The sequence below is a fragment of the Mesoplodon densirostris genome, chromosome 18 (genome assembly GCF_025265405.1).
Source record: "Mesoplodon densirostris isolate mMesDen1 chromosome 18, mMesDen1 primary haplotype, whole genome shotgun sequence".
In the NCBI taxonomy this organism is placed as follows: Eukaryota; Metazoa; Chordata; class Mammalia; order Artiodactyla; family Ziphiidae; genus Mesoplodon; species Mesoplodon densirostris.
In genome coordinates, this window is record NC_082678.1 from 19,661,386 (window position 1) to 19,672,614 (window position 11,229).

General features: G+C 53.9%; 1 protein-coding gene across 1 annotated transcript; it reads right to left on the reverse strand.

Annotated features, from left to right (window-relative positions):
- Positions 1-5,304: 5,304 nt before the first annotated feature.
- On the reverse strand, positions 5,305-7,860 carry GPR142 (G protein-coupled receptor 142). Its single transcript, XM_060081567.1, has 3 exons — positions 7,808-7,860; positions 6,810-6,968; positions 5,305-6,176 (listed from the first exon to the last, which is right to left on the reverse strand). The coding sequence occupies exons 1-3, from the start codon at positions 7,830-7,832 to the stop codon at positions 5,305-5,307; spliced, it is 1,056 nt and encodes a 351-aa protein (XP_059937550.1). The 5' UTR covers positions 7,833-7,860.
- Between the last annotated feature and the right edge of the window lie 3,369 nt (positions 7,861-11,229).

The window sequence follows — 11,229 nt, forward strand, 5'->3', positions numbered from 1 at the left end:
TATAGTTTTGCTCTCTGGGGGGGAACCCCTTCCCTGGGCCAGGTTGCTGAAAACAGCAGATCCTCCAGAAGCCTGGCGATTTGTCCCCTCCCACCCTTCCCCATCCCAGGAGGACGTGGACAGCTGTGACGCGCTTTACCCAACTAGCCCAAAGCGGGCTGGACGGGAATGTAAATGGGGCGGGGTGGGGGTGGCGCTGGGGGAGTGAGATTGCGCCTCAGAAGCCCCTGGGAGCACTAAAACGCTATTGGAGGCGAGAGCACTAAAGGGAACCCAGGAAATGTGGCAAACAACGCATTTATTCTCCTGCCTGAGGACAAATAAGAGCGGTAGAGGGAAAAGGGGGCCAGCAGCCCAATCACGATTAAGAAAATGAAAATTCTTCTGAACGAAAAGGTACTCTCAGTGTGGAATTTAAAAGCTCTGTAGCGGACTTCGGGAAAACTTCTTGAAGGAAGACACTTGTCCTCAGATACATCGTCATTATGGTTTAATCAAGATCTTCCAAGAATCCAGGGAGAAAGGAGAGGTCGTGTTGAAAGATACAAGACTGAGGCTGAATCCTGCTACACCAGCCAGAAGAAAAAGTGGAGGGACATTTCCTATAAAGCTAAGAGAAAAATTCCTTTCATCAGGAGCTGGATATGCAACCAAATTAACATTTTTCTTTAAATTAACCATAGTGGGGAGTTCCCTGGTGGCCTAGCGGTTATGGAGGCCCAGGTTCAATCCCTGGTCTGGGAACTGAGATCCTGCAAGCTGTGTGACACGGACCAAAAAAAAAAAAAAAAAAACAAAAAAAGAAAGAAGAAGAAGAAGAAAAGAAAAGAGAAGAAAAATAACCTTAGTGTATGGGTCAGATTGTGTCTCCCTAAATTCACAGATTGAAGCCCTAACCCCCCTGGACCACAGAATGTGAATTTAAAGAGATGATTAAGTTAAAATAAGGCTATTAGGGTGGCCACTCATCCAATATGACTGGTGTCCTTAAAAGAAGGAGAGACACCAGGCATGTGCCCGCAAAGAGGAAAGAGCTTTTTAAGACACAGATAGGAGACAGCTATCTGGCAGCCAAGGGAAAAGGTTTCAGAAGACACCAAACCGGCCAACACCTTTCTCTTGGACTTGCAGGGTCCAGAACCTTAAGAAAATGAATTCCTGTTGTTTAAGCCACTCAGTCTATGGCTTTTTTTGTTACGGCAGCCCTAGGAAACAAATACACATGGATGTAGAGACCAGAAAACAGAAAAAATCATATATAGACTTGGAAAGATGTGAAAGACACTAGAAAAATAATTGTCTTTAAATATTAACAAAGAGTTAAAAATAGAACATAAGATCAACTGTCAAATTATGTGTGGGGCAGGGGTTGGGGGGGTACCTATAAAGAAAAAACTTAGAATTCCAAAAAGGATTTCCGTTAGCCAAGCTATTTCAGCAGATGGGATGGAGGTGGGAAGGGTAACACACACCCCTGCTGTCTTGTTCTCCAGAAGCCATTGAGAGTTTAACAATAGAAATGCATAAAGGAAACACGAGCAGTTTTTTTTTTAAGATTTTTAGAAATTTCATGTAATGTCGAAACATTTATATTAACATATTTCTATACAAATAACCCAAAGAAAGTTTAGTATTAGTTGTTTTGTTTGTTTGCTTTTTTATACTGCAGGTTCTTATTAGTCATCAAGAGCAGTTTTTTTTTGTTTTTTTGTTTATTTATTTTATTTATTTATTTATTTTTGGCTGCGTTGGGTCTTCGTTGCTGCGTGCGGGCTTTCTCTAGTTGCGGCAAACAGGGGCTACTGTTCGGTGCGGTGTGCGGGCTTCTCATTGTGGTGACTTCTCTTGTTGCACAGCATGGACTCTAGGCGCGCAGGCTTCAGTAGTTGCAGCACGAGGGCTCAGTAGTTGTGGCTCGCGGGCTCTAGAGCGCAGGCTCAGCAGTTGTGGTGCATGGGCTTAGTTTCTCCGCAGCATATATGGGATCTTCCCGGACCAGGGCTCGAACCCGTGTCCCCTGCATAGGCAGGCGGATTCTCAACCACTGCGCCACCAGGGAAGCCCAAGAGCAGTTTTAAGAATACTTTTCATTCCCATTTCAGTGACATGCTTATCACAGTGATGATCTCGTCCTTTTATTAAAAGTTACAAAAATATTAAAAAGGAACTGCTACCTAATGCATCTTATTAGAGAAATATGATATTGGTTCCTGAATCTGTTAAGTCCAGAACCAAAAATTGTAAGTGATGCAAACAGCCCTGAAGCTGCCCTTCCTCTAATCTTCTGCACCTGAGACCACCTGCAAGGTGACGGGTGGACTGAGAACGAAACAGGGACCAGTAGACATGAATTTGAGTCTCAGTGTTGCTCTTGACCAGCTTAGGGCCACGTGCATATCATTGAACCTCTCTGTGCCTCCGTTTCCTCTGTCTGTAAAATGGTTGCAATACTCAGGATACTGGGTTATTTGAAAACACTGATGTCGTGCCACCTGTGGGTACAAGTGAGGTCACATTAATAGGGACACCCACATTCCCATGGCTTGAATTCCCCACCAGTGCAAAATGCTACCTGCCTCAATAGAGCCTCCTTACCTGTTTCTGGAACTACCTGGTTTCCCTGGTGTTTGGGAACAAGTGAGTGAATCTTTCTGTCTCCTTGAAGACAGCCCAACAGCCAGTTGAAAGAGGCTTCCCATCTTCATTTTTTTTTTCTTGGCTGCGCTACATAGCACACGGGATCCTAGTTCCCTGCCAGGGATTGAACCCATGCCCCCCTGCAGTGGCAGCACGAAGTCCCAACCACTGGACCACCAGGAAAGTCCCAGGCTTCCAGTCTTTCCCCACTGTAGTTGCCTTCCATGTCAAGGGTACCCCCTGGTACTGGGCAGCATTCCTGCAGGGCCCCACAGGTTTCGTATAGAGGGGGAGGGGGGGTCTCTCCCTCAAGACATTCCATTTGATTCTGCATCAAAAGCACCTTTCCTCTGTAGGGTGGACATGGCCCCTGGGGCTGGTATGGGGAAGGCATCATCTCACCTTCTTGTGCCCCTTCTTGGGATACCTGGACTTGCACCCCCTCCCCCTTAAGCAAGGAATGAAGCTCTGGTGCATCAGCTCTACCCATGGACACATCTGTGTGCACATAATGTTACCGAACCAAACTTGATTCCACTTGCCTGCTCACAGTAAAGCCAATCTACTGACACTGGTTGTGGTGAAGGAAAGTGCAACGTTTATTGCAGGGCACCAAGCAAGGAGTCCAGGCAGCTAGGGCTGAAAAGGCCCGAACTCCTTATCTGGTGTGTTAAATTACATGGAAATACATTTGTTGGAAAAAAGGAAAATACTCAAACAAGACAAAATAATAATAGTTTAGTCGTTAAACAAAGTCAAGGACCTTTAGTTCCTCCTCAAGGGCTATAGATAATATTCTGTGCCAAGTCCTTTGAGCTGTTTTGCAGATACTGAAACCCCTACCAGGTGGAAGAAATTAACTGTATGCTGCCCACAAGCATGTAGACTCCAGACCAACTGGAAACAGAAGGTTGATGATGTTGACTTCTGATTACCTCACTACCCACCAATCAGAAGAGTGTCCACAAGCTGATCACTCACCCTGCAACCCTCTCCCTCACTCTGTCTAAAAACCGTTCCTTAAAAGCCATCAGGGAGTTGCAGCCTTTTGAGCATTAGCTGCCTGGACTCCTTGCTTGGCGCCCTGTGATCAATGTTGCCCTTTCCTTCACCACAACCAGGTGTCAGTAGATTGGCATTACTGTGAGCAGGCAAGCGGACCCAAGTTTGGTTCGGTAACAGTGGGGGAATCTGCCATGCCCCAGACCCACTCAGGGCCCGCTGAGACCTTGTTGTGGCAAAAGTGATGGGACTTACAGGTCCTCAATCCTCTCTCTGAACTCTTGGGACCAGAGGTATCTCAGGATTCAGAATTTTTCAGAATAGAGGAAGGTAATGTGTGGTTTAGATAAAGTAACAGATCTCTATTCTGGCAGGGTGTAGGGCGTTGTCACAAAATCACACCTGCTGAGAGTCTGCAGCGAACCTATGCAGTGGGCAGCACCAAGACATACGTGGTCTTGTATCTATCCTGGTGTGTTTGTGGCAAACTCAGGAAAACTGTCTTTGTTTTCAGAGTTTTTGGAGTTCAGAACTGTGGATAAAGGATTGGGGACCTGCCTTTTCCTCCTTCTGGGTGTGGCTGAAAGTCCCTTCCTGGACATTTCTGCTGTGGGGAGAAGTAGAGAGGAAAGCCAAGTGCATTTATTTTGCACCGACTGTTTGCCCAGCACATAACTGGCTCTTTCCCTTCTGTGATCCCATTAAGGGGTTGGGTGCAGGTGGGGGCCCACCTGGACCTCACATTCAGGGGAAAGGTCAGCTCAGTCTGATCTAAAAGCAGAAAGGAGACTGCTAATGTGTTTACCCAGTGCCTGGAGCAGGTGGGAGGTTTGTCTGCTAATCTCTCCCAGCTGCCTCTCCCGGATGGCATGGCTGAAAGGAGAGAGGCTGGGAGGGGCCGAGCAGAGCCCCTCATAGTCTCAGATGGGCTGAGCCATCTCCCTTCCTCCCCTTGGTGGAGAAAGAGGTTTCTTCTCCAAGAGGAGTGAGCTCAGGGGTGTGGCCGGGATCCCCCTTCCCGCTCTCGTGGCCCCTGAGCTAAGAGGGCATTTTCTTTCTTAGTCCTGGCCCTCAGCAACCATGAAAAGTGCAGCCCCAGGGCTGCTCTGGGCCCCTGAACCTGTTCTGGCTCCAGGGCAGGGATTTAATCAGTCCAGGATGCTAGAGACCCCAGAGGTTATGTCGCCCCAGGGCTGGGGCATTGAATCTGCTTAAGACCACTCCCTTTCAAACAAACAAAAAAAAGACCACTCCCTTTCCCAGGCAGCCCCTCTCCCATTGTTCGGCCCCCTGCATTTGGTTCCCGCAGCCCAGGAAAGGCCTGGAATCCTGCGGACATCTCCCTTTCTTTCTCCCTGGCATTGCCACTAGGAGCCAGAGAAGTCATCAACTCAGGGTATGAGAGGTGGGCTCCAGGAAGGGGTGGCCTGGAAACAACTCATATTCATCCATCCATCCATCCATCCATCTATTCATTCACTCACTCATTCATTCATTCAACCAATGTTAATTTAGCTTCCTGGGAAGCCACCCCTGAAGGAAGGGGCCTCTCCTTCCATCCCCAGATTGCAAAGTAGGGTGTTGATAAAGTTTTGTGGGAGCAACCACAAAGACCCCAGTAATCTGGCTGTGAACCACCCCAAGCTCCCTGCATGGGCTCCTCCTCTACAGTTCTGCCCCTTTGGGGAGTCCTGCAGGCTTCAGCACAGGTTCCGCCACCACGCCCGCTGGCTGTGACCGCAGGGTGCAGGGCAGGTGGGCGTCATGGACGACCTCGTGGACAGTGGCCCGGAAGGTCTTGCTCACAAGGCAGTAGAGCCCGAGGTTGACTGCTGTGCTGAGCATGGCCGCCATGTTGGCCACATCCAAGGCCAGGTGGACCCTCCAGTCCCGGTAGACGGGGGCCACGTACAGGTGGTAGAGCATGACAAAGGTCCGGGGCGCCCAAAGCAGGGCGAAGAGCGTGGTGACACCCAGGAGGATGGCGGTGCTCTTGCCCACCCGGGGCCGAGGCCCACTCTGGCCCCTTCTCTGTAGCTGGCAGACAATGGCCGAGTTGGCGACCAGGAAAACGCCACAAGGGATGAAATAGACGATGAGGCAGTGAGCCCACTTGAGGACCTCGTCCAGTGTGCTGGGGGGGTCCTCGTCCCTCCACACGTCCATCCACCAGTAGAAGGGGATGCCAGTCAGCAGGGCAGCACCAAGGACAGCAGCGATGGCCCGACGGGTCCGGCCTGGGGATGAGGTGGCCCGATGGTGCAGGGGGTGGCACAGGGCGCTGTACCGGTCGACCGTGAGCAGGACGGTGATCCAGACTGAGGCGTGGTTGGCAGCAAACTCCAGGATGTTAGCCACGCGCACCACAGCCTGGGGCACCTTTCGGGCCAGCACCGCTCCCTGCAGGAGGAAGCCCACGAACACGATGACTACCTGGGTGATGACATCCGAGGCCGTGAGCGCCAGAAGGTAGTAGTAGGAGGGTTTCCTGGTCCTGGTGGCGAGGCGGGCCAGGGCCACTGTGGTCAGGAGGTTGACTGGTGACAACCGAGGTCAGGGGAGGGAGAGGTCAAAGGCATTAGAAGGGCTCCTCGGATCTGCTTTCTCATCGTCCCTCCCCACCTGCTAGTTCTGGCTTCTCTTTTCCTCTTTCCAGACCCTTCTTAAACCTCACTTTGTCTGGAAGGTTAACCAGATCAGCCCTGCCTTGTCCAGTCATGCACCGTAGGCCACTGCCTTACACACCAGCTTCCCTGGCAACGGGCAGGGATGGGCAATTCCCTAATTCCACCCGTCCTTTCCTGCATCCACACCCCACCCGACCCCCAGCTCTGCTCTCTGAACGCAGTGGATGGTACAGGAAGCTTTTGATGGAGCTGGGGGCGGTTCTGTACGAAGTCAGTCATCCTAGAAGATGCCCATTCCTGGGGGTAGAAGGGGGCTGTCTGCTGTGGTGAAAACTTGGGTTTAGCTATAGAGCACCCCAACTCCTGGCCCCTCACTTTTACTCCCCACTATGCTTGGCTTTCCAGTGACCCAGATCACCCCACAAAGGCAAGGAGAGCCCTGGGGTCTATGACCCTGGGTTTCAGGGGTCAGCCCAGAGGATTGCCACCCATTGAAGGAGGCCTCCAACTTCTGGGCGACCCCAGACCCAGCTCCCCACTCACCAGGCAGCCCCAGGCCCAGCAGGACGCTGTAGTAGATGACAGGGATGACCCCGGCCACACATGGGGACCTCTCCGGGATCTCCGGCCAATGGCCTTCAAACTCCTGGCTCAGCCCACTGCCATTGGGTGTGAGCGGCGGCGTCACCTGTAGCTGGCCAGCTAGGAAGCGCAGAGGGTGGGTTAGAGCATTTGGTTCCTTTCCAGCCTGGCCTGGCAGCAGCCCTACCCTGACCCTGACCCTGACCCTGACCCTGAGGGCTTTACTTACCCCCACTCTGTGCAGACCCTCTGGTCAGGCCCAGCCAGACGGTAATCCTTCTTGCCAAGCGCACTCCACCCCAGCCCACCCCCGTAGTGGCCCGGTTCCCCCGTTGATGCTGACATAGAGATAATTTCTCAATCATATTGTTCCTGGTGGCTCTTCAGCCTGCAAAGCAGGGCCCTAAACGGGCTGCTACTCACGGTCGGGAGGGGGTTTGGGGGTGGGGCGCTTGTGAAATACCGGGGCCCTGGGCCTTGCTCCAGGCGGCCTGAGCCAGAGGGTCTGCACCGGCGCTTGGGCAGCTGTGTTTTTAAAGCATCCCGGGTGATCCTGACCCACAGTAACTCACGGCAGCTGCACTGCTCTGCCAAACAGCCACCCCCCTCTTTAAGGAGAGATGTTACTAAGTTCTGCTCCTTTCTACGCTGGAGAGCACCCTCTTCTGGTGCTATTGGAGCTGGAATGGCCCCGGTTTTCAGATGGGGAAACTGAGTCTAGAGGGGGTAAGGTCACATGCCTGCCATCACACACAGCTGGCAGGTGGCCAGTCTGGGATGAGGACCAACCCCATGCTCTGGTCCCTGTCCCTCTTAGCCCACACTTTAGGATTTTAGGTTTCACCTTCCAGCTTTTGATGTTTCCATATCCGCTTCAAGCTCCCCACTCCCGGACTCTAGATTCCTTACTGGCTCTCCCACCTTACTCTCCCCACCTGCCCTGGCCCTAGACGCTTTACCTGTCTCTTGTCCTGCAAGCCTCATGCTCCTGGGTCCTGAGTCTTGGGTCACCCCGTGGCTTTTTCTGGTGGTCCCAGCAGCTCGCTCTCATCACCGCCAGCTCTCTGAGCGGTTGTTTGCCCCAGGATTATTCCAGCGGTCCGGAGCCTGCCTGTCGGTGCAGAGTGGTGGGGTGGAGGGGGGAGGGAGGAGGAGGAAGGGGAGGGCGGGGCAGAGGCTGAGGGGAAGGAGTCTGTAAAGTAGTCGCTGCCTGGAGCAAACCAGGATGGGGAGGGTGCCCAGGCAGGGGAGGGGCGAGGCTGGGAGGCAGACCTTGGGGCGGGGGTAGCATCAGGGCTCTGGTTGGGCTGCCTCGTGCTCCAGGGCACTCTGGGAACCGGCCTGGCCTCAGTCTGGCGGTCAAACCCTGGGCGTGAGGCCTTTGGGGAAAGGCAGACAGATTCCAGGAGCTGACACAGAGGGGGCTGGGGGGAGGGAACCAGTGCTGGGGAGGGAGAGCTGAGGCTGCCCTGGGCAGGACCCAGATCTGGAGCGAAGCCTCACGGGCCAGGTCTGAAGGAGTCAGTGCCGTGGTGGCTGTGGGTGGTAGGACGAGAAGGAGACTACCCAGGGGGGCTGCTGGCCTGGAAGGGTGGCAGGAAGCCATGCCCAGTGCCAGCCGTGACGGCCAGGCCAGCAGAAGCCTGACCAGGCTGCCAGCAGCGCTGGGAAACCCAGACCCAGCGGCTCCTTGCAACCGTTGTTTTCCTGGCCCTGGTGAAATGGACCATCCTTTAAGGAAAATTAGTCACCGGCAAATCAACAGGCAAATCAACACCATCCGGCGTGGCTTGCGCTCTGGAGAGGCTGGAACCTGCACCCGGCCGGCTCCCCAGCCCCATGAGGGGAAGAGAGACCGGTGCAGCCCACAGAGGGCACCCAGGACAACGTGTGGAGTGGCTCGCAGGAGAGCTGAGGCCCAGCCAGCACTCGCTTCCCATGCTCACCCTCTGGGAATGTCCCAGAGCTGGTTTCCCTACGTTAGACCCCAATTCCGGGGCTGGAGCTACCTGGACGCCCACCCCCAGCCTCACCTCCACGCGCAGCCCTGGAACTCACAGAGGCCTTGCTGACCCCTGCTGGCTGGGGCCTGACCCTGAAGTCCTCGGAGAGTCCTCTGGCTTTGGCCAGGTCCCCTGGGAGGCACAGTGGGACCAGAGTAGGCACTACCCACTCAGGTCCCCAGGCAGAGTGTCCAGGACTCCAGCCCCAGAGGGTGCAAGTAGTACAGATATTTCCTCAGGCCACCACCTCCCTGCGCCAGGAGGCTGTGGATGAGCAGGGGGCCGTTTACAGCCGGGTGTGAGGGTCTCTGCTGACATTTCCTGAGGACCTACCCTGTCCTACATGTGTCACCCTCCCGGCAGCCCCTCAAGCTAACTCAGGTTACCTCCGTTTCACACAAGAGGGGACCGAGGCTCAGAGAAGTCCAGCAACTATGCTAAGGCCACAGAGCTAGCAAGTGGAGGTTGGAAATTGAACGTGGCTTTGTCCCTCCCCCAGAGCTGTTCGCTGGTCACTCCCTCCCACCATCTGCTCTCCGGAAGAGCAGGGGCTCAGGCAGCACGAGGCCACTGTGAGCTCGGGCTTTACGGGGAGAGGAAGGGGCCAGGCGGACGGCACTCAGATGCGGAAGGTCCTCCAGTCGGGGGACAGCAGGGTGGAGGCAGGAAGGCAGGAAGGCAGGTGTGCCACCGCGGGACAGCCCGGCTTCAGGGGAAGCTTTCAATATCATGTCAGTTACTTCAGGGAGCAATTCCTTCCTGTTTAGCTTTGCTGTGCCCCCCTGAATCCATGTGGCCTGGAACCTAAGCTCAGGATTCCCTCTTCCCCAATCTAAGCGTTTGGGGGCTCCCTAGCTCAGGAAGGGAGATGTCACAGGTGCAAGGGAGGCTGCAGCTGGGGTGGGGCTGGGGCTGGGAGCCCACCCCTCCGCCATCCCGTGTCTGATCACTCATGCCACAGATCCAGAAACTCTACATCCTGCCCCAAGCGTGCTTTTCCAGCACTAGAGATTCCTTGCCCCACGGGGATCATCTATGGCTACTGAAACATTGGGTTGGCCAAAAAGTTCGTTCAGGTTTTTCCATAAGCTGTTACCCAAAGGGCCGAATGAACTTTTTGGCCAACACAGTAGCTTCCCAGAAAAGACAGTACGGGGCTGTGGAAAGAAAAGTCAAGCAGCGAAGCAGCACTTGAATCCTGGTTCTGCCCATTCTGAGCCGTGAAACCTCAGACAAGTCACTTGAGTTATAGATACCCTTGCCTCGGGTGGGAAGTAACACTGCTCTCTGTTCTAGCTCAGACTTGCTTTCAAGGAATTATGGAGCTTCCAGATCGACAGGGCAAAATGAAACGGATTGTCTCAGATCTTCCATCTCCAAGACTGGGCAGCGCGAACGCCCTCCTGCTTCTCTCCAGCTCCAAGACTCTCACGCACACCACGCGCACAAACACACGCATGCAGGGAATTCCCTGGCCGTCCAGTGATTAGGACGCCGTGCTTCCACTGTAGGGGGCACGGGTTCGATCCCTGGTCGGGGAACTAAGATCCCACATGCTGTGCGGTGTGGCCAAAACAAAACACATGCATGCACACCTACACACCACACATACATACACGTGTGCACACATACATAGCGCACACACATACACACACACGTGCATGCACACACTCCAGAAAACCTCAGACTAAGAAAATGAGAACGGAGAATGCGTATTCCTGGAAAGCCAGTTTCTAAATCAGTAGAGGGGTTTCAGGGATGACAGAAGTTAGAGCTAGTAAGAGGTGGAGCCTCTCAGAGATGGGGAGTCAGAGGTGACCCTCCTGAGTCTTCTTGGTAACCTGGAGCCTCCCCGATCCCTGCACACTTTTTTTTTTTTTCGCGGTATGCAGGCCTCTCACTGTTGTGGTCTCTCCCGTTGTGGAGCACAGGCTCCGGACGCGCAGGCTCAGTGGCCACGGCTCCCGGGCCTAGCCGCTCCATGGCATGTGGGATCTTCCCAGACCGGGGCACGAAACCGTGTCTCCTGCATTGGCAGGCAGATTCTCAACCACTGCGCCACCAGGGAAGCCCCGATCCCTGCACACTTGAAATGCCATCCATGTAATTCTAGCAGGTAGACCTTAGCTTGGGGTGTACATGACAATCGCCGAGATGCTGAGAAGACACAGGTGCTCTGGCTCCTAGGTGGTGTGGGAGATTCCAGTGCAGGCAGCCACACCTCTAGGGGCTGATGCAGAGCCTCAAGGAGGCTGGAGTTAAGAAGTTAAGACCATTTTCTGAGTAGTGGGTTCTCTTAGCGTCATCTTTTTATCATCATTCCTGTCGGAAAGCATTGCACGTGGAAGCCGGGATGCCCTCAGAGGCCACGACCCCCG

What these genes read in the sequence shown, in the direction of transcription:
- GPR142 (XM_060081567.1), bottom strand. Translation starts at nt 7,832, where the DNA reads ATGAGGCTTGCAGGACAAGAGACAG. An exon ending in GCTTGCAGGACAAGAGACAG is followed by an intron (nt 6,969 to 7,807) that starts GTAAAGCGTCTA and finishes TGCGCTTCCTAG; the next exon opens with CTGGCCAGCTACAGGTGACG. An exon ending in GCTGGGCCTGGGGCTGCCTG is followed by an intron (nt 6,177 to 6,809) that starts GTGAGTGGGGAG and finishes GGTTGTCACCAG; the next exon opens with TCAACCTCCTGACCACAGTG.